Raw genomic sequence first — 23,329 nt, forward strand, 5'->3', positions numbered from 1 at the left:
TTTGTTATGGCTTCTTCATAAAACAAATTGCAAATTTATACAACTTTTTAGTTGTTCACATATCATACTTAAACTACGAAACAAATTTAATCAAACGTAAGAGGGCAACATTATTTTAGGATATTAATTAATTAGCTAACATAAACATATCCTTAAATTAGGAAACAAAATCACGTAGAGATAATCTTCTTGATTTTATAATCAAAAGATTATTTTTTTTTTTTAAAGAAAATTTCAAAAGGTCTGTCAAAAAAACATCTACATCGTTTCCAAAAAAAAAAAAAAAAAAAAAAAATCTTGATATTATCTTTTACTCGTATAAATCATACTAGACGGCAAAATAAATTTACCTTCCCACCATAATTTCAACAACCTTACACAGAACTGATTTTAAAAATGAATACCTGTGTTATTTTATGTATGCAGGTGTTACTTCTGCTTCGTGCCGGAGCACCGTGTAAGCTACATTGCCACTGCCTTCTCGGCCTGAGATAAACCTCAACAAATTAGGTCCACCAGACCACCACTCAAAACGTTGCGGAGATGATGATTCGTAATCCTAATTAAAGATAATTATCGATGATTTAAGAAACGATAATTTCAAAAAAATATATTGCAATGTATGACAAGTTTAAAGAGTAATCGGTAAAGTTCGAGCACCAATGTCAACTGTATGTCTCGCATATTTGAACTAACAGTTTGCTGCACCAGTCACCAGGGATATTCTATAACAAAGAGCTTCCTTAGTTACATCTCTTTGTCGATTTATTGAAAAAAATGTTCAATGATTTAACAGTGCAATGAATGTATCTTTCTAAAATGGGTCTGTAGTTTTATCCAGGTATTATCTAATTATATTCTTGGAAGTTGGCATGACCCGTTGCTTGTGCATGCTCCACAGCCTCCTGCAGTGACAGTACAAAATTCGAGCATCATCATAATTTGCATTCGGAGACGACACCAAATATTATATGAGTATGCCACTAAACAAACGATGTAAGGGATCCTACCTTCTGTCCTTTAACTCCGATTTGGCAGACTCCACAACGCAATGTGAAGTTGGCAGTGTCAGTAAACTTTCTCAGCCTGAAGTGCAACAAAGTGAAATTAGACAGAGTAGCACCATCAGTCTCAACTGAATAACATTCTCAAAAGTTGGCATCATCATCTACAGAATTGATAATGAGCCTAATAGGCTTACATTCACATACTACTTGAACTTGGGTCGGTCAAAGCTGAATTCAGATCGAGAGTAGGTTCGAATATAAATCAAAGAGAACATATGAGTTATGGTTTATGATTGATAATACATTTGTACGAGAAAATGTGAATATCACAGCTTTTAAGAATATTTGATTAAATTAAATTGAGCTTGTGATCCAAGCTCAAGCTATTACCCAGCTAAGTCATACATTACTAGGATCAGGAAGCTTGGCTCAAGTTTTAATTGGTGTAGCGGAGACTCAGTAAGTCATTGTCAGTTGTCTATCATCTTAAACTGCAGTATTTTGACATGCAAAAAATTAAAGCAATAACTAGCTCCAAGAAAATTATGCAAGGGATCAAATACCTATGCTGCTCCTTCACAAAATTCTGAGCAAGGCTCTCAACAGGCCCTATGGTTCTGTCATTGCTTACAGCAAATATTGTTAGATCGAACTCTTCTGGAGCACCTTCAGCGGGAGATATCTGTTAACACAACCACAAATAATGTAAAATTTCTAAATAACATCCAATGGATTCATCAAGGTGCAGGACTGAAAGAGAAATGCAATGTTAAACGAACACCCACACCCCCCCCCCCCCCCACCTCTTCCCCTCTCAACAAAAGCATTTAAAAGGTTAAGGAGCTTACAGCCAAAGCATCATAGTGAAGCCCATCATAAAGAAGCATAGCCCTTTCACTGAAGTTACGATCCTGGTTTAATACCCAAACAAACAAGAATAAACAAACAGAGGGCTTTTGTATCAAGAATTGGATATTGTTTAGTGAATACAGAATAAAAGGCATACTGACCTGACCATACAAATCACATCGAGTTGTCTGAATGTCATAAGCTGCTATTTCGCGCCCATAAAAATCAGCTAATATTGAAATTTCTATAGCCCCTATTAAATAAAATACAATACAAGCTGTCAAGAACCACAAACAACTCTAGATTTTGGGAGAAGATTATATTCTAATGCTTAAGAAGAAGGAAAAAAAAAAAACCCAACAACAGCTTAAGAAGATTATATTCTAATGCTTAAGAAGGAAAAAAAAAAACCCACAACTGCACTAACAAAACATAAAAGATAATGTAGTGCAAAAAATATACAAAAATCCTGGGAGTTGAGGACTACAGGGGACTGTTTTAATACATTGGAATATATTATAAACCATTGTTTTTTTGTTTTTTAAATCATGACCTCTTTACAAGCAATTATGAAGCCAATTATAGCATAATCATACAGGACATCCATGATTAGAGGCAATATACTCATTAAATTTTCCTAGACATGCTCACGCAATCCAAGTTAAGACCCCTCACACAGCATATATCCACCTCATACTTCGCTTGCTCATGATTTTCTAAAAATGTTCAAACTATAATTCAAAGCCTGGGTTGAATGTAGAGAAGGGCAAAAAAAAGGGTAAACGTAACTATGTTATAGTAAACAATGAGGTTAACAATTTCATAAAAGTAATCCTTCTCTTTGGCCAGCATAAAAAATAAAGGAATTTTAAATCAATCACAAATAGGTTAGGAAAAACAAGATAGCCAGTTTATGGAAAAGCCCCATAATAGATATAGAGCACTGAAAATAATCCACCGTTAGATTATGGTAGATCATATTCCATTTATAGAAGAACTTAATACACGATAATATGAAGTTTTTGTATTTGAAATTTACAGAGTAACAGACCATTATATGCAACAAGAGCTACAATTTATCGATTGAGAAAGTTACTGAGTGACTTTCCATCATTTCTACTCTAATGCAAAAGAAATAAACAGTAACTTTTAATTAGAAAGACAAATTACATGAAATGCCAAGGTAAGCTCACTCGTTTGAGTCTATAAAGGCACAGTTCCAGATTCAATCTCAGGTGAAATTATACTAGGTTAATGTTGGAGTAATCTCCCCACTAACCAAAGAAACCTTTCATAACATATTAGTTACTCATCCCAGATTCATAAGTTAATCTGAAGAAAAAGGCCACTCCTCGTGAAAAATATTTCCTTCATAATCATTAATTTATGTATCAACAGTTTAATCATGATCATTACAAGACTTCCCTTGGCACACAAATTGAAAAAGAAAAAATACTCATTAATTACATGCCTTAAATTTTTTGACATATACTTACTCATAAACTGCTTTCAAGATTTTCTCAACTATAGCACATAAATTCACTAATCTTATAGAACATAAGAGAGAGATGTAACCTGAGAAATCTGATCAGGACCTAAAGCTCTAAACTGCAACATAGACGAAAGTTTAGAAAGCATAAATTCTTTGAGAAATATTAGATTATAAGCAGTGATATTTACAAACCAAAAGAATAGCATGAGGTTGTACCATAATCTGTCAAGGCTAGAGTTCAACCAAGTTGTCATCAGCAGATTAACTTATAGGTAATTAAATAATTGACTGATAGTTATCATAGTATCGGGTAGTAGTATCACTGTTCTTTTCTTTTTGCTAGAGCAACAGAACTAGATTAGTGCCAGAATTAGCGACAGTTAAAATTGGCAAGTAATCAATGCCCAGATGGTTGACAAATAACTGAGCAATAGAAGCATTTATTTCAAAAGAAACTTGTGCATCTAGCAGTGTTTAAGCAAATAACACACACTTAAACAAGCCAGCTGATCTTTTGAAAGGTATCAGCTAAAAATTAATTGCAAAAATGGAAAACATGAGCCATGGTGCAATATTGGTGCAAAAATGGAGCCAAATGATGTTCGTTACAATGATTGGTTTAAATAATCAACATATTACATATAATCATCTTTGGTTCATAAATTTTGCAAAGCAACAGCAAAGAGATAACTATGGAATAAAGAATAACATGGCAACTTAAGAGACTGTCATGTGGAGAGAACTACATATGATTCAGATCATTTAATATTGATGTTGAAGTTTCTAATCTTTCCAAAGGAATCCACTTTTCGAAAAAGGTAACACCACCAAAAGATTACTTGGAAAGAATAAATACATCCATACAGCCATGATAGATAAAAGTAAGTGTGTACTGTGACACAAAAGAAAAAAGGAAGTCAAGAGGTATTCAGCTGACAACAGAAACCCCTCTTATTTTATTTGTTTTTTTTTTTTAAGGATAAACCCTTATAATTCAGGAAAAAAAAGAGAGAGAGTACTTCATGGAGCCTGAATTGCAGTCACGGAGTCAGATAGCTCCACCACTGTAGACCCTATACGTAGAATTATATATTAATATTAAAATCTAAAGACCCACAGCTACATTCGCAACTAGAACTCCTTCATGCACATTGAGTCATTGCTAATTTGCTAGTAATAGCCTGATAAAATTTATTTCTTCTTCCAACAGCAGGGAGTCCACAAGCCTATACTTCAATTTAGCTCCAAAAGGTCTTTCCTTAAGTTATATGATCTAGTGCCTACTTAACAATCAGCAGATGGGCTGTACTTTCAATTCTTTTCGAACATTGGTGAAAAAGTTGGATTAAGAAGCCGGAATATGATAGAGAAGAATTGGTATATAAGGGACATGTTAGCCTACTTCAATTTTAGCACAGTGAGTTAAAAATAATTCAGTTTTGCCATGGCTATATGCTTTAGATTAATTAGTTCAATAAGGCTCAAATACAGCTAGTATGTTACCCATCATGCTTTTACTGGACACATTGAACTTAATTGACCTAAAAAAGAGAGCTTCATAATTGTATTCCAGTATTGAGTATATTGAATTACATCACTTGTTCATGGTCAGGTCAAGCCACCATGCCTAATATAACAAAAGAAGGATATAAAGAGTTCACTTTCTTATATCTATTAGAGTATTAGGTAAACAATTTGGAAACACATGCATGTGACTACATACAGCAACTTCAGCAGATAAAGGATGAGAGCCACCAGGCTTACTTCAAAGAATCACAATTATAAACATAAAAGCTCCACCAGCTAATAATCACTCTTTCGAATTTTAAAGACGAAAAAAAAAAAAAAGTCATAACAAACCTCCCCATTTCTCTGAATCAAGAATCCATGCGCAATATTCTTCATTAGTTTTCCCAAGAAAAGCTTCAGAGTATTTTACAGGATCGCTAGACACAGTAGCAGCTATAACCTTCCAAAAATAACAATAGATATTATTTTTCCTGTTTAGTAAAGAGGAAATAAAAGAAAGAAACAGACTATCTATACAAGAAGCCAATATTCAACAGAACAAAATCCTATAAACATCCAAGTGCCCAATCATAAATAGTTATTTCACATCCTCTGTTTGATGGGAAGTTATACTTGACAGAAATCAAAATCAAAACTAACATATAGATTCTTTAGCAAGAACATATTGTCCCAAATGCAGCTATTACATTGTGCAAATAACAAAGGAGTACATAAGGAAAAAAAAGCCAGATATTCCCACAATTCGATTGTAATCATTTTAACAAGGCAGCCAAATCTTTTATACTGTGTATAATATAATTTATTTGTTAGAAGTCCACTAACAATTTAGCCTCAACTCCATATTTTCCTCCCTCATAATGAATGTGACATACTACCACATACAACTTCATTTATTAATCGATACAGAAAGGCTAGATGATAAAACGAAGAAGAATCATATAAATGCAGATACACACCATATTATATATTTCACCATTCTAATCAATCTAACAACTTAGCCCTGAAAATTTTTACTGGTATTAAAACAGATCAGGAGTCTCACCTGTCTTAATTCAGGAGCCTTCTTACTATCATGATCCATGACATATCTGCAAAAATATGAACAATGTGAAATCTGTAAACACCTCGCGCAGTATGCCAAGAAAATTTAGCTATCCTTGGATCGAAACTTACCCAACAGCATTGAACAGACAGCTGTTATCAGACGGGATTACACGCCTAACAATAATACCTTCCATATTACAGAACCAATATTACACCTGTAAGTAAACAAAATTACAATCCGCATATCAGAATTCATACTGAAGGCATTGGATAAACAAGAACAAAGGATTAAAAAGCGATGTTGAAGAATTCGGAACGAATTGTGCTTCAAGAAAAATGAACATTGCATAGCATAATGTAATTCAATGTCAGGCATGTAAACTAAAGAAACCAACACAGTATCAATTTCAAATTTGGGGAACAAAACAAAAATAATTCAGCAATGATAATGACACAAAGGGGAGTTTAGCTTCTAGAATCCAGCAACAAAGTAACAAAGAATAACAAATCAAATTGAGTAATTCTTCCTATTACCCTGAACAAAGAAGCAAAGAAGCAACGAATTTCAATATTTTTTCTTTAAAAATAATAAAATTATAGATGGGATTTATAAGAAAATCATGAACAATAAACTGATAAAATACCCATTATCAGCAGCACCAAAACCATCCAAGATTTGCAAAATAACCCAGAAATCTTCTTGAAGCATCATAAACTATGCATACCAAAAATGTAAATCCACCATCGAAAACAACCAGAAAAATTTTGCAGCAGAAAAATGAAAGAAATCAAAATTGCAACAAAAATATTTATTGAAAGACTCACAATTTTTGGAATCTGTTCTTGTTCTGGAAACTTAGAGCTGGAAAAACGAAATTCTCTCTACAAATTTTGCACCGATTTGTTGGGAAACGTTTCGTATAGAAGAAAGTTATCTGGAAAGTAATCTGGGTTTCTAATTTTAATTTGAGAAATCTGCCATTTTTAAGTTGTAGGCTGTCTGATTGGGTCCCACTATCCTACTATTTGAAGAAAGGTTGATGAAGGAAGAAAAGAATATTTTCTTTTACTTAAATTTTCATATCCAAATGTACACAAATTATTTTGCAAGAAAGTTGGTGTCCTAATCCAACAAAAATAAAAAAGAAATCTCAAAAAAAAAAAAAAAAAAAAAAAAAAAAAAAAAACTTTTGGTCATTTAATTTATTTATTTTTAGCTTTAAATTTTTATTTATTTATTTTTTTTAAAAAAAAAAAAAAAAAAACTAGCTCCCAACTATCACGAGATTACGATTAATGCAAGGGGACATACAAACAAAAGACATAAACTGGGGTTTGGGATACAACATTCATGATCAGCTAGACAATACAAATAAGGTGATTGACAAATTCCATTACAAAAACTAGTCATATATTTAACCTTGTTTCAGTGTTTCTTTACGCTTCTTGGACTTGCTCAAAGCTTCAAAATGATATTTGTACTACGTAATATATTTAACCTTTCTTGTTCTTCACCCTTGACGTATACAACCTTCTATGTTTCATTGCCTTGGCTTTTGAACATGAAGGTAGGGGGTGGGGGAAAAGATTGCACTTGGTCGGGTTTAAAAGCCATGAAGTCATCTTCATTAGATCCCACGAATTTCACTTTTTAGCAATATTAGTGGAGGATATTCTCACGTAAGAAAAAACTTCACTCCCTCCTCAATGCTTGAACCTTCATCATTGTTATTAGTTAGACAAAGAGAAATAGGTTCATCTTTCTTCTCAACAGTAGGTAGTATTGGGCTTACCAAACCCAACAATATAGTTTGGGTCGGGTTATTCAAGACTATTTATGGAAGGATTATTCAAAGTTAAATAATAGTTGTGATTATTATGAGAAAAATCTGATAGTTCAGATTATTTTTTTCTAATTTTTTAAATAATAAAGTTATAACTCAATTTGTACCTATGAACTACTTACTACTACACATTAGTATTCTATCAATACAAATTCTTAAATGGACCTGGTTCACACTAATTTATTGTGGACCACGAACATTAGAGAAAGTATGGTTGTTTTATTAATAAAAAAAAAGTTCACTATAATTAAAAAAAGGTCACTATATTGAAATAAAAATCATTTTGGTAATATATAGGCCTAAATGGTTATTTTTGTAATGAAATATTTTATATACTGATCAATATGAATAATAAAGGCCACTGTGTTAAAATTAGGGTAATAGCGTCGTATTTCAAGTTCACAATATTATTAAACGTTGTAGTAGTTTTAATAAAGGTTACTAGGTTAAAAATAAGGTTACTATGTTAAAAATAATGGTCACTATGTTCAATATAAAGTCAGTTGCGTGTGTATAGACCTCGGATCCACAATAATATTATTGTGGACCAGGTCCACGCAAGTCTTTTTGTTCTATCAAAGATAAAAAGTCTAAACCTCAATTAAATCCTAAAAATTTTACTCCAAATTTTATTCAAAATAAAGCTCTAAACTTTTTTTTTTTTTGGATCCTACAAAATCTATCTAACTTTTAATCTTTTATTTTACAAAAATCTATTCAAATAAAATCTTAAGTGTAACCGCTAAGTGTCTTTGTCTTGCATTCAGGCTAAAAATAAAACTTTATACATCTATACTTCTATACTATATATAAAAAGACGTTTCCAATTAAGTTCACATGATACGTGACACTTTCTCGGCATTTCAAACTCTTGATATCAAGGTTAACTAATAAGAACATAACCATTGAACTATATCTTAATATGTGTCTTTAATAGCAAAAAGAAATTATAAGTACTAGAATTTTGTTTTTGATAGAGATTATAATAAAATATTTGATCATGAATACATTCACAATTATTACTCGTGTAAATTTGTAATACGAGTACATGTTAACCTGCGGCATCCCCCTATCCAAAAAAAAATGATACGAAGTATGATTTAATAAGTTGTTTACTTATATCATTTACTAGTTTAATCATGATATTGTTACAAACTCATAATATTTTCTATTTCGAACCAAAAAATCTCAAAGGAAAATAGTTTTTCATTTCATTGGCAAATCAAAACAACACAACTAGGCAAATTCAAGGTCATTCCTTTTCTTTTTCTTTGTTTCCCTTTAATCTCATTCCGTTTACCCCACTAATTTCTTAACCCATTCCCCCCAACATTTATAAACCCTTCTTCTTCGCAAAAAAAAAAAAAAAAAAAAAAAAAACCCAAAATAATAACCACTGCCACATTCTCCACCGCCGGCCACCACCCCACCCTCCGGTGTAGGAGTGTGTGAACGGGAACAAGATATTTGGCAGTGAAGTTCGCACCTTTTATTGCTTTTTATTTTTATATTTATTTTTAAATAATTAATAGGATGTTATTGATCTTATTGCATTTTAATTTCAGGGTCTTTGATTTTTTGAGTGTTAACGAATTGGGGAAAATCGCCTGAATTACATTTGGATGGCTTGGAGGAGGGTCTGTGGCCGAAAGGTTACTTCTTTTTCCTTCAATTTTATTGATTTTGTGTTGTTGTTTTTGAGCTTAGTATGGGTGAATTCTATGAACTTGATTCCATAGCTTTGTAATGTTCTTAATTTAACTCGGATCTTTGGTTTTCTAAACCCTGAGGATAGAGGGGTTTGGGCCTTTGGGGTATTATAAGTTATGCAATTGACAATGTTGAACTTGTTGGAAACTATTCACTCAATTAGACAACTGAATTTCAATGAATTTTTCAAAAATATGTTTTTGTTTCGGAACTAGTGAAGCTTTTAGAGGGGATTTTCACTTCTTAAAGTGGGTGATTAGAGATGGATCAGGGTCAGGGTCAGATGTCTTTCCTTTGTTTGACAACTAAATTGGCATTGGGAACCTTATACTTTTGCTTGATTGATATAGACTTAATGACCAAGAAGGAATTCGAGCTTAGGATTTGTGATGTCGTTGTGAATGAAAATGACGTCCTTATATTTCAAAACCATGATCTAGATTCATGGTTACAATGTCAATATGTAAAAAAAAAAAAGTGGTTCATTCCTTTTGATGTCAGTTCTCTTTATGGCCTTGAGCTAAATAGTAAGTTTGACGGTAATACTCTTATTTTCCTGTTTATAAGAGTGATCATTAAGATGATGATGATTTAGTTTTGATTTTTTAATTCTTGGTTTGGCATATTCTTCAGAGATATTGCTACCAAATTAACTCCTGCACTCAGAAATATTTTTAGTCATTTATGCACCTGTTGTCCCAATATGACAATCCGGAGACTTGACACCCTATCCGATACCTTTTCTTTTTCCTCCTGGGGAGTGGTTCCTGAAAGTCCTGCTATATAAAACTCCTTGGAAATAACTTGCCATAGATATCCTGTTTGTTTGCATGGTGAGGGTACTGACCTGAAATGTCGGAGATGCCTTCTATTGGAAGATTTAAGTAGTTGGAAAAAACTTATTTCCTAGTATGACTCTACCCTAGTTGCCTCTTTTCTAAATATGATAATGAATATAATCTTTAATCAAGTGAGATATGAACTGACCTGCTTTAGTACTGGATGGGTCACAGTGACAATGAAATTGTTGGTGGTTTGCCAGGAATTTAGAAAAAAAAAAAAGCAAGAACATTAAAATTTGGTCTCTGAAAGAAAAGCTTTTCAAAAGCGTGGTTAATGTTGAAAATTTTGATTTCAAGTTGGCCCTGTTCATTTGCAGTTTTGCTCAGTAATAGGGCTGAGATTGATTAACGTTCTTGATCCTATACAATGATATTAAGCTGGACACTATTAAATTGATAATGCAAGGGAGGTGTAGCCCATAACCTTCTTGCTTACTTAATTGTGGACTGCTGAGTTATCACGGAGATTATGAACCTGGTCAAGTTTGAGTTCTACTTTCATGAAACCAACCTATAGTTCTATGAATGGTCCACCCACCACCTTTGTTATGACATATCCTAGTTTTCTGGATTTAGGCTTGTCTGACTCCATCCCAGGCCCTGATTGAGTTGGACCGTCCATGCCAGATATTGGTTCCAGTATATAAACTTCAGAACATTCTCTGTCACGAACAAAGAGCTCTAGAGTATCGTGATACCTTTTTTTTCCCCCTTCTTCCCTCATCTTTGACTGTGGGCATCATTGTTCTGGTTCTGTTTGATTGCATAAAAGAATACCCTGGAATATTATATATTGTGTTTATTTATTAATTATGTACATTTTTCTCATAAGTTGAGGAAATTTATGTCAACATTGTGTTTTTACCTTCCTGCTTATTGTAGGTAACTTATATTGCAAGTCTAGCAAACTCTTTGGCTATTCCAGCTCCTGGAGGTGCATTGGTGTCAAGATCTTACTCCAAGCATGCTATTAGGTCAATCTTAGAATCAGAGCTATGGATGCCAGGTAAAGTCAAAACGTGCTTTTCCTATCTGCTAGTCCTGTTCTCCTGTATCGGTTTAATTGTGACTGGCCTTTGATAGGGTTCATTTATCAATGGGTAAATACAAGTTAATCTCTGAGATACACAAAATTTGTTAATCACATGGCATTTTTGTAAATAAATCAACAACTTTTTCAATAAAAGTGGGTCCCACAGTGATGATGACTAGATAAAGTTGATTTATTTACCAAAATGCCATGTGATAAACAAATTTTGTTTATCCTAGAGATTAATTGGGGCTTCGCTTTATCGTTTATCCTAGAGATTAATTGGGGCTTCGCTTTATCAATTACAGTATTATTTTATGGAAAGATGATTCTTCTAAGTTTCTAATGACTAGTACCTTTTCCTTTCAATTTTTTCTTCTTCTTCTTCTTTTGTGTGTGTGTGTGTGTGGCCTTTGATATGGTTCGCTCTTGTGAAGGTTTTTTAAAAACAAGCTAGACAGATCTTAATTTTTGACTCAAATATCGATATTATTATTTGACCTTTGCTTTTGTTATTTTTTGCTGTGACAGGGTCATTAAACAAGCTACAATTTCTTGGTGGTCTCAATCACAAAGCTTTGACTAGGCGGCCTTTAGTGCGGTGAGTTGATTCTTTTTTAAGAAAAAAATCATATGCTTACACATCTTGCCTATTGAATAATCAGGAAAAATTGACAATTGTCTCAAGACTCTCAACTATGCCAATCCTTAAATAGGGCCCATCTGAAATTTTGTTTAATTAGGTTCTGTTCTATAACCAGGAACAGTCCCATGATTGTGGGATGCCTTCCCCAATTGGTCCTTGGTGACCTATGCCTTGAACAATTTGTAATCTGAAAGTTACTATGCCATGTGGAGTGATTTTATTGGTTCCCTTGATCGTTTTTCCCTTAAATGAAAGAATTAAATAAAATTCCCTATCCTTTCTCTCTCTTGTGGCCCATGGCTTGTCCATCTTTAGGTCATCTCCAACAACCCCTGACCACACATAGGATTCACCGGCAACCCAAACCCTCACAGGAGTTTAGTTGATAATATTTTTTTAGTAGCATTCAGGCAGCTAGGAGAGAAATAGATCCGCCTCAGTCAAGATGAAATTGCAGTCTCAAGGCAGTTGGTGTCATTGTGTTGCAGTTTAATTCCTTTTGCTTGTGTGTTGACATATTAGACTTTACGTTGGATCATATTTCAATTGATTGAATCATATTATTAATATATGTGAGACCCTTATTAGTTATTACTCACAAAATCACCAATTCAAACCCACCTGCCATATTTTAATTAAAATAAAATAAATAAACAATTTGAGTCTCCTTTCAGTATGTTCAGTGACCATTGGTGGACAGGTGATTTTGGGTGGTGGTTGGGCAGGTGAGGGTTTTTATGGGTGGTGGAGAAGGTGAGGGTACTGCTTGGAAAAGGATAAGGAGAGATGTGTGTTGGGTCTTGGTGGTTGTTGGAGTTGGTAAGGAGTAGCAGAGGATAGTTGATGAGGTGAGGGACTAAAGGTGGAGGTTATTGATTACCTGATTCTTTTATGGTGGTTATGAAACTCAAATGACCAAAAATGGAGATGATTGTTAAGAAGGTCATGTAAGTATCATGTGCCATATGTTATGATAAAGTTTGCTTAGGAACATAAAAGATTATATAGTGGGGTCTATTCCTAGTTATTCAAACTATGTCACGAGGACTCTTTATTTCACCTCAAGTACCCGTGTCGAATCCTTAACACCGCACATGTGTAAGACACTGTGATTCTTAATATTATAAAACAGCCAAGTTGGACATTTGGATATGTACCCTTGTCGGACATGGGTACCCTAGTCTGAGTAACATATAAATGAGTAACATATAAAATGTATGGATTGTTTATAGGATAGATATAGTTGGGAGCCCTTGGGACCATATTGTCAATTGTACCTTACATATGGAATCTTCTTTTGTGGATGTGGTGGGACTTTGAAGTCTTATCTTAATCAAACCACTGGATGGATGTTGGAATAATGACAATTGGAAGTGCGGCCAAGACCCAACAATAAATAGTACGTAGTATATGAGAATATAAGGGTACATGAGACTAGGCCTACATCCTTTATGCCAATTATACTCCTGTCAATCTCACAATTTCATTTTAAGTGTGTTCAATTATTTGAGATCCATTGCTCTTAAATACCTTGAATGTTCCTTTCCATTTAGTATAAAGGGGAAATCAATGGTTACTTTGGTAGAAATATTTCAGAAAAAATGTGTCATAACAATCATAACATCTAAAGCTGTTTGAATGTGGCTTGAAAATTTGCCAGGTGTATCCATGCAAGCCTCCATTTAGTGGCTAAAAAAAACAATGAGTCATTTGGTTTGAAGACTACCAGGAGAGAAAAATATTATGTGAAGAAGGACGGCAGGACACAACCTCCTGTTGAAGCCCCATATGTGCCTCAATCAGTAAAAAAAAATATCAAACTTATGCCAGATAAGACAATTGACATTTTTGAAGGCATGACAATTGCTGAGCTTTCCAAGCGCACCGGGAAAAAAATACATTATCTTCAGGATATCCTGATAAATGTTGGGGAGAAGGCTTGCTCAGAGTTTGACTCCCTTAGCATTGATGTTGCTGAACTGGTTGCTATGGTACGTGTTTTACCTGTTACTGAATTAATCTGTGGAACCTGCTTCACACTAGGTGTTTTGAAACAAAATTGAGCTATGTTCATTCTAGAAACATTAGGTTCAATATGATGGTGTATGTTGTTGCAACCTTGCCATCTTTTGATCATACTGCTTTTGCAGATCTTTTCAGTTGTATCTGTTATATGCACTGAAGAAAGTAATGGTGTGATTATTTTTCATTTCCAGGAAGTTGGTGTTCACGTGAGGAGACTACACTCAAATGAAGGTTCAGAAATCTTGCCAAGGCCCCCTGTTGTGACAGTAATGGGTCATGTTGATCATGGTAAAACTTCCCTTTTGGATGCATTACGCCAAACATCCCTGGCAGCCAAAGAAGCTGGTGGTATAACTCAACATGTCGGTGCCTTTGTTGTGAGCATGCAGTCAGGGGCTTTCATAACATTTCTCGATACACCAGGCCATGCTGCTTTCAGTGCTATGCGAGCTAGAGGTGCTGCAGTCACTGATATAGTTGTCTTGGTGGTAGCTGCTGATGACGGAGTGATGCCACAAACACTAGAAGCCATGTCACATGCTAAAGCTGCCAAAGTTCCAATTGTAGTTGCTATAAATAAATGTGACAAGCCTGGTGCTAACCCAGAAAGAGTTAAAGTACAGCTTGCCTCGGAGGGTTTGGCTTTAGAAGAGATGGGTGGGGATATTCAGGTGATTGAAGTATCTGCAACAACAAAAACTGGGCTGGACACTTTAGAGGAGGCTTTGCTTCTCCAGGCTGAGATGATGGAACTGAAAGCACGTGTGGATGGACCCGCTCAAGCCTATGTGGTGGAAGCAAGGCTTGATAAAGGCCGTGGTCCACTGGCCACTGCTATAATCAAGGCAGGAACATTAGTTTGTGGTCATTATGTAGTGGTGGGTGTAGAATGGGGTCGTATAAGAGCTATCAGGGATATGCTAGGGAAGTTAACAGAGAAAGCAAACCCTGCTATGCCCGTCGAGATTGAGGGACTGAAAGGTCTGCCAATGGCTGGTGATGATATTGTTGTTGTAGAGTCTGAGGAGAGAGCAAAGATGCTTAGTGCTGGAAGGAAGAAACAGCTAGAGAGAGACCGGCTTCTGAAGATTGAACAGGAGAGGTTGAAAATTGCTTTGCCCTCTGAAGAGGAACCCGAAACAGTTGAAAAAGTTGAATTGCCTATCATAGTAAAAGCAGATGTCCAGGGAACTGTTCAAGCTGTTACAGATTCGTTGAGAAGTTTGACTAGCCCTCAGGTGAGATGATGTGTCTGATATCATTTGGTGTCCTTTTGCTCCCCTATTCAGTCGTTTCCAATTCAGCATTCCTCTAGTCCTTGTTCCTTTATTCTATGTACTTGAGAACCCTAAACCCCCTTCCCAAATAATCCTGGATAAATTTATTATGAAAATGAATGGTGCCTACTGACTCTTTTTATATGTACTTTTTTTAGATGACTCTTTTTCATAACTGCAATATTTCCTCGCCTGTCTTGAAGTCTGATTCCTATTAATATTGTTTATATTTGAACCCTCAAGAATACTGAAGGTGAAAAATTAATAGTAAAAAGAGTTATACATTCTCAAGCGGGCCTTCTTATTTCATACTTCGTATATGCCTTCTTCTGCATGTATTCTGAAAACCTTTCTTGTCAGGTCTTTGTGAATGTGGTTCATGTTGGAGTCGGCCCAATATCACAATCTGATCTGGACTTAGCTAAAGCTTGTGGAGCTTGTATTATTGGGTTCAATATTCGTAGTCCACCTAATTCCATCAATCAAGAAGCCGAAAGAGCCAAGATAAAGGTACACAGTTCTGTTGTGTTTATAACTAGATCTTGAGGTGCTGTAATTTGCAAATATACTTTTTCTGCTGTACTGACTGGTTTCGTTATTATTTGTTTTGAATTCCTTTTCTACTTCAGATAGTACTGCATCGCGTGATCTACCACCTCCTGAACGACATTGGTGCTTTGATAGTAGAGAAAGCCCCAGGAACACCTGAGATACAGGTGGCTGGGGAAGCACAAGTGCTTGATATTTTTGAGATCACTGGTAGAAGCAAGGCCAAAGGGGCTGATGTTAAGATCGCGGGCTGTAAGGTGGTAACAGGTCACATAGCTAAGTCTTCGACTATGAGGCTTTTAAGAAGTGGAGAAGTTGTTTTTGAGGGATCTTGTGCATCCCTCAAGCACGAAAAGCAAGATGTGGACATGGTTATCAAGGGAAAAGAATGTGGTGTTGTGATTCAAGATTGTTTTGATTTTCAGATTGGCGATGTTGTCCAATGCTTGGAGGAAATCAGACGGAAGCCCAAGTTCATATCATCAGATAATGGGGTTGTTCGAATTGAGTGCTGATTATAAGATAGCTAAATGGAGAACAAAGACACAAACAGAAGCCCGATTTTCTATACCTAGAATAAATTAGATTGTTACCTGGGGAATTTTTTGCCCACTTATAGTTTCTGTTTGTTTATTGGGCATTCATACATCAAAGTTTGATGTAATAGGGGTGATTAGGAATTTTGACATCAATAGTTTGGAAAATGTTATTTAAATCAACTGTATATAGGAGAACACCCTATGTCTTGTAAGTTGTAGCTCTTCCAATATTGGATTTTTGGCCACGAATTAATTAGTTTATGTTATCAAGCGCATCAGTGCCTGATTGTTATCAGAGTTTGGAGGAAGACTGAATACAGATTTGTTGTAGTCAGATAATCGACGATTTGTTATTATGTCGTGTTCAAGTCTTAAGTGCCTTTAAAATTAACAACTGTTAGCATCAATACTTGAACCTATGACCTATTTTCATTATAATTGAATATTTAATTGTGTTCATAAAACTAAAATCTAGTAAATGATTTAAACATGTAATCGTGTAATTTTAAAACAATCTATGATGACAAAGCTCAATATTTTTTTAAAAAAATTTCATTTGTTATACCACTAGCTTATCAAAATATGTAACCAAGACTGTATTGCAATTTTTAAGTTGATGTTTTTTCTTGCTACAAAACATGTTGATTTTATAAGAATTCTTTTTGTAACTAAAGAGCTACGAGTATAAATTTAGTGTTTGATAAATTAAGTAAATCAATAAAATAGGTAGGTTCCTAAAAATATTGGATAATAAGTTTTGATGCTCAATAATATTTGCAAAAATAAATACTAGTACTTTTTTTTTTTTTTCTGTTTTGAAAAACATCGGTTTCAAATAAATATAACTAAGCTATATCTATACTTCACTTAATTTTATTTTAAATGATTCGGGGCATTGCCCATGCCAAAAACAAATTTTTGCATAGTCATCTAAATATTATAGTGTTTAGTTTAATGTTTGAAAGATTTATATTAGTTTTCTATTGATGTAAAAAATCATCTACTAGTCAAAAATATAAGTAAAACAGTTTGATTTAAACAAATTATTTTAGTTTTATATTGATGCAATTCATTTTTCAAAAACGTTTAATGGTCTAAAATTGATTGGAGACTTATGGGAAAAGTGCTAATGCTGAGAATAAGGTATGGTATTGGTAGCAAAGAGTCAAGTTTATTGAGAGTTTCACTTCAGAATTTTACACAGCAACTCAAATGAGGATAGCAGTGAAATAGAATCAGTCCAGACTCGAGATGTTTTTAGCTTTCAGAATTGAATGAACACATGTACCAACAAAAAATGGCTCTAATTATACAAACCTGCAACATATGAGTAATGTTTTTTATCTTATTCACAGGCATACTGACTAAAATGACAGTAATTAGTACATCAAAAACTCAAGAGCATGACTATCTTTTTTCGAAAAGAGGAAAGATCACAGAGAAGACTAATTCTAGTATTCTACATAGCTATCTCAGCAGCTTGAAACTCACTTTTTCTTCGTAGCACCCTTCTTTTTAGTCTTCTTAAAACTTCTTCCACTCTCCTGTCAAGAACAAAATCAAGCATTGGTCATCTTCCCTAAAGTGCAACTAGAAATAAATGACAATATTGTGGTGTTTCATTCACTCTCACTGAATTCTAGCAGGAAGTAAATAAGGGAGAAGTTTCATGGTACTAAGGTATATAATCGCAGAGCGGAAAATGTTTAGTAACATGAGCAGAGTGACATATCAGAACAATTTGGTCATAGGTACCTTTCTGTATTGTCTGTAGGCAATTTGACCTGTCAGTTCTTGTCCATTTTTATTGATATACACCTGAAAAAGTGTAATGCAGCAGAATAAAGAGGTGATCACAATGATATTAATCATAATCAGAATATTTGGAGCTAATGCTACAAATCCATATTAACCAAATTGCCATTAATATACACAAGTATACAACACACAGAAGCTAGTAACACAGATGAAATAATGAAGAAAAAAAATACATCACCACCATTAGGAAATAGGAGGGTCTTTTAGTACTAACAAATAACTGCTGTTGGTAATTCTATTCCTGAATTGTCAATATTATGAACCTGAAGTAGCACAAAAGTTGGAACTTGAAAGTGATCAAGTACACTAGGATGGTCCACATGAACAAGATGGAGTGTTAAGCAGGTTTTCTTTCAGCTACACATAATAGCTTAGCTATATTCAAAAAAATCAGTGTAAGAAATCTATTTTTTCTCCCCTATCAAAATATATCTACGTCCAGTTAACACATATTAATTCATACAGTAAGAAAGCTTATCAACAAGTTAATAGCAGTCAAACTGAAATCAGCAAGAAAATGCTAATTGCTTGATCAAACAGTCAGCTGTGATTAAGCAAGCACACTTCTGGTCCATCACATCCTTACCTTCCTTCCATTTTCTGCTACAAGCCACCGACCAGCAGATTGGCCATCAGCATGAACCCTTCTCCTGCCAGCATCTTTTGGAGTGCTAGCTGTCTGTTTAGGGTTAATCCAGTCTCCAGAACCAAGTGATGTTCCTTCTATACCCGAATTCTTAGATTTCTTTCTTCCCCTTTTGGAGCTTTTCTCTAAAGTGACTTGTCTGCTAGTTTGCCGTTTACCACCATCCTGACCAAATTGACTCCTGAATCCAAACAGCAAAGAATCATTAGACTCCAGATCATAAAAAATCTTTAGCGTTTTGAAGCACACAAATTAACAAAGAAAAGCACAGTACATGTAATCTATAGATGACACATTATGCGATTTCGACCCTGCATCAGTAGCAGTCAATGGGATAAAGTAAGGTAAACGACTACGGACTAATCTCTGGATCCTCAAATCATTATGGTAAAAGTAATGGTGAGATGGAGGAACAGCAGATCCTGAATTTTGGTTTTGGAATATATTATTGGCGTTGTTCATGCTTATTTCCTGTTCACTTGAGCACAGCTTGTGAGAACCTGGGGCTGGTTTTGTTGATTTTACAGATTGAAAATATTCAGTAAAGAATTCATCAAAAGCCGGAGTCCGTACACTAGACTTATCACCAGTACAAAAATCTTTCCACAAATCCTGCTGCTGTGAAATGTGAGGCTGCAAATCTACATTTTTGCCAAGAGATATTCTGACTTCCATGGCTGGACTCTTCTGTTTATTGTTTTTGGAAAAATCAGCCCCACTAGATTCCCTGTCAATGTGTTCACCATCTGATTGATCATCAGAGTCTGATTCAGAATCAAGTAGCTTGAATCTTTCTTGAATATTGTATTCTTCTGATTTATTGTTTTTTGAAAAGTTGACTGTTCTAGCGTCTCTGTCATTGTGAGCATCTGATGGATTATCAGAATCTGATTCGGAATCAAGTAGCTTGAATCCTGCTTGAATATTGTATTCATTTTGTTTATTGCTATTTGGAAGGCCAACACCGCTAGCTTTCCTCTCAGTGCGTACATCTGATGGATTATCAGGATCTGATTCAGAATCAATTAGCTGAAACCTTCTTAGGGGGCTTGCAGTTAAGTCTGAAAACAAATTTTTTCCCTTGCTTGAACCTAAACTTGTAGAAGGACAACTCGAATCCTGTTTCCCTTTTCTATTATGTTTAGCATTTTCCTGTTGTCTCATCAAGATCCCACATCCAGATAAGGGTAACTTTGAACTGCTACATGAAGAATGGTGTTGAGGTGCCACAAAATCATCTGATCATCAGAGCAAAATAAATTGATGAGACATACACAATACATATTAAGAGTTCTCAAAGTATACACCATGATATATCTGAACAAAACCACCACAAATGCATAGGACTGTTGCAAGAGAATTCTTTCAATCAAAAGTACAATATTCTACATGAGTAACACAATCAACTTATTCTAACAGTATGTTTGGACAGGAAGATGGGGGAACGGAGGGATGTAGAAATGAGAGATTTAATTTTTCCTCGTTTTGATATGACATAGGGGAAAGGAATTGAAGGGATCCATCTTCCTTCCTATTTATTAAAACAAAGCAACTTCAATATGGGAAAGTTTTTGAAGAAAATCGAGTCTCACTCTTTCCACTTCCTTTTCTCACTCCTCATTTTCTCTCCTATCTGCTTCCCTTCTCAAATGCTAACCAAACACATTGTAAGTGTTAGTGTGTTACCATTACTCTTCCCAAGTGGTTTGAAAAATAAACCCATCTAAAAGCTAGTAAGCCACACCAACAATGACATATTATGAAGCATCCATTTTCTAGTAATTTTCAATCATAGATATATAAAGCAACTTCTTACACTGCCAATTTGTTAGATACAGCAATACAAGGTCGCGAATTAAATAAGCATTGTTTCTTTCACCTCCTTTCAAGAGTTACATCCACTACTCTAGGTGAGTAGGCGGTAAGTGGTAGTAAAAATGAAATGAAGAAATATGTGTGCCTGTAACAAAGGTGCCTGTAAGATAAACCTTGTAAACTTACACAAACTTAACAGCAATCCCCCAATTTTAGACCTTTATCCTCATACTAGAGAAACTATACACTCACTTATAACTTTATAGTGTCTTTACGACTTTACAAAATCAAGTATTCAAGTGAAACTACAAACTGCCTATCAATCAGGATCAGGAGGTAATCAATCAAACTGAAATTATCAAACCCAAATGATATGATTCTAGAAGAAACTACACTTTAATCAAATAAATCAAGGCATTCGAGCTGGCTTTGACACGAAATTCAGACTTTCTTTTCAATGCCTAGCACAATGCCAGTGCCACAATGTACAAGATATGCACTAATGCCAAACAATTTGGTGAGTCAAACTTACATTCAGCTACAATTGCATAACAAATATCACCTTACCCCAATAATTCTCATAACTTTTGAAGCAAAATTCAGCCAAATACAACCCTAATTTCCAGTTCCACAAATTCATCAAACTAATAAATTGGGTCTAATTACTTAATTCACTAATAAAACCTAAATTCAAACCCAGCTAATCCCCACGAAAATAAACAATCAAACATCCAAATTAAAACAACCCAGAAATCATTTCACTAATAAAAATCAAACTCAGCAACACAAAACTTAAAGTGTAGCCAAAAAACTTACTTGTTTGAGCAATTTCCTCATCAGAAAAGTCCTCAATATCATCATCATCAATAGAGTCCGAAATGGGGGTAGAAATGGGTTTGTAAGAGGAGGGCACACCACGACGGAGACGCCGGAATCGATGCCGGGGAGTATTTTCCGGCGATTCGGGTTCGGAATCGGAAACTCGCAACTCAAATTCGACGTCTTCCAATTCGTTAACCTTTTGTTTACCTTTTTCTTGGGGATCGATTGCGCCGGAATTTTTGTGGGTCGGAGGTTTTCCCGGCGGAGGGTTGCGAGAGGGTTCGAAGTCGAAGTCTAAGTCAAGGCCTAAGGAGAATGATGGAGGTTCAATGTCCGCCATTAGAGAGAAAGAGAGAGAAAGTGATTCAGTGAGTTTTTGGGGGGAAAGAGAATTGAGTAAAGTTTTTGAGATGGTGATGAAATTTTTTGAGTTTTGCGCCAAAGTTGAATTTTTCAGTGGGATTAATTTGCTAATCTTAATAGTGGCCTACCATTTATGGTTCAATTAGAGGTGATAAAAAAAAAGTCATGTCCGAATTTGTGAATTGTAAGTAGTCCGGCCTGTTTGTTCCGAAATACTCGTATTTTGTATTTAATTATTTGGGTGTACCGTACATCTAAAGATATAATTGTCATTTTACGCGTCATTGGTTACACGCGCCTGCCTCCTTCCTTACATAAAATTCCGCGGCTTATTTTCTCCTAAATGTATAATATTGGCATGTAAGTATGCATATGAGGTCGTGTGCTTTTTTTTTTTTTTTTCTTTTTTCTCATTTTGTGTTTTTTTGCTCATACGAAGTATATATCTGAACATGTTAAGTTACCTTTTGTGTTTTAGCTAGCTCTTTAGTCTTGCTCTCTGTAGGCTGACCTTTAATCTGCATGTACTGCGGCAATTGGATTATCATCAGTAATTTAGTATAATGTTGTCTAAAAAGCCTCGTGAAACAGATATCTCAATCAGTTTCTTACAAACTGCAAGTGTCTGAATTTTTTCACTCTGGTTGGGAGAATTAGGATATGACCCTTGGGCCTTGGCCATGGCATTCACCATAAATTCCAAACCATAGTAAATTTCATTAAACCACCAAGGAGATGAATATATTATAAACTATCTTTGACTTTGTTAGAATCACTTTATGCTTTTTTTTGTGTTATTAATTGCTCATTTTTGTCAGTTTTTGTGTATTTCTGTTTTATGTTTGATCATTTTACATTTGTTTGTTCACTTTATGCTTATTTCTATTTGCTTATTTGCATTGCAGTAAAGCTCCTGATATTAATGATTTTGCGCAACAAGTTCAGCCAGATGGTCAAATTATTAAAGTAGAATACAAGATGAAGAGGTTTAAAACATTAGCTATCAGGGATAAAGGGCAAAAGATTTTGAAAAAAAAAAGTAGAGAAACAGAAGGCTATTGGTAAAGGTAAACAGAAGTAAAGCTAAATAGACAGTGAAATCTGAAAAGCTTGATTCTGAAAATTTTTCAACGAACATCAAAGTTGAAAGTTTTTTTGGTTATAATTCTTTGAAAAATAGAATGTCTCTTTATTTTATTTTAAGTTTTGTAGGGAATTGTTCAGTCGCTCAGAAGAAATCTATTAGGGCAATTGGTTTCGGGTCGTTAGAGGATTTAAAGGTGACCAAATTGCCTCTTCACTTGGGTTTGTGGCTGGTACAAACATTTTGACGCCAAAACTTGTAGTTTATGCATACCATACTGCGAGCCATTGCGTATTACTAAGCAAGATGTGCACGAAGTGTTTGGTTTTCCTATTGGAGGTGAAGATATAAATGACGCAACAACATATCCAATTGTGGTTAGGCGATGGAAAAAACA

The 23,329-nt window shown here is 34.7% G+C and overlaps 3 protein-coding genes across 5 annotated transcripts; 1 reads left to right on the plus strand and 2 right to left on the minus strand.

Annotated features, from left to right (window-relative positions):
• Nucleotides 1–611: 611 nt before the first annotated feature.
• Nucleotides 612–7,012, minus strand: LOC110723831 (ubiquitin thioesterase OTU1-like). 2 transcript variants are annotated; one of them, XM_021903220.1, is made up of 10 exons: nucleotides 6,812–7,012; nucleotides 6,748–6,777; nucleotides 6,052–6,137; nucleotides 5,921–5,966; nucleotides 5,209–5,317; nucleotides 2,018–2,109; nucleotides 1,856–1,918; nucleotides 1,571–1,689; nucleotides 1,011–1,086; nucleotides 612–905 (listed from the first exon to the last, which is right to left on the minus strand). In XM_021903220.1, the coding sequence occupies exons 3-10, from the start codon at nucleotides 6,114–6,116 to the stop codon at nucleotides 849–851; spliced, it is 627 nt and encodes a 208-aa protein (XP_021758912.1). In that variant the 5' UTR covers nucleotides 6,117–6,137; nucleotides 6,748–6,777; nucleotides 6,812–7,012; the 3' UTR covers nucleotides 612–848. The 2 variants fall into 2 exon arrangements, with proteins under 2 accessions (XP_021758912.1, XP_021758911.1); XM_021903219.1 differs by having other exon boundaries at nucleotides 6,748–7,011.
• Nucleotides 7,013–8,765: 1,753 nt separating this feature from the next.
• LOC110723832 (translation initiation factor IF-2-like) lies at nucleotides 8,766–16,737 on the plus strand. Of its 2 annotated transcripts, none has more exons than XM_021903222.1 (8): nucleotides 8,766–9,239; nucleotides 9,332–9,418; nucleotides 11,201–11,324; nucleotides 11,880–11,949; nucleotides 13,655–13,985; nucleotides 14,211–15,257; nucleotides 15,657–15,806; nucleotides 15,926–16,737. In XM_021903222.1, exons 2-8 carry the CDS (start codon nucleotides 9,389–9,391, stop codon nucleotides 16,358–16,360), a joined length of 2,187 nt encoding a protein of 728 aa, XP_021758914.1. In that variant the 5' UTR covers nucleotides 8,766–9,239; nucleotides 9,332–9,388; the 3' UTR covers nucleotides 16,361–16,737. The 2 variants fall into 2 exon arrangements, with proteins under 2 accessions (XP_021758914.1, XP_021758913.1); XM_021903221.1 differs by having other exon boundaries at nucleotides 8,767–9,244.
• Nucleotides 16,738–17,519: 782 nt separating this feature from the next.
• Nucleotides 17,520–23,222, minus strand: LOC110723833. The gene is made up of 5 exons (XM_021903223.1): nucleotides 21,480–23,222; nucleotides 19,123–20,086; nucleotides 18,789–19,029; nucleotides 18,140–18,202; nucleotides 17,520–17,928 (listed from the first exon to the last, which is right to left on the minus strand). Exons 1-5 carry the CDS (start codon nucleotides 21,823–21,825, stop codon nucleotides 17,872–17,874), a joined length of 1,671 nt encoding a protein of 556 aa, XP_021758915.1. The 5' UTR covers nucleotides 21,826–23,222; the 3' UTR covers nucleotides 17,520–17,871.
• Nucleotides 23,223–23,329: the final 107 nt, after the last annotated feature.

This window comes from Chenopodium quinoa, unplaced genomic scaffold (assembly GCF_001683475.1).
Source record: "Chenopodium quinoa cultivar QQ74 unplaced genomic scaffold, ASM168347v1, whole genome shotgun sequence".
In the NCBI taxonomy this organism is placed as follows: domain Eukaryota; kingdom Viridiplantae; phylum Streptophyta; class Magnoliopsida; order Caryophyllales; family Amaranthaceae; genus Chenopodium; species Chenopodium quinoa.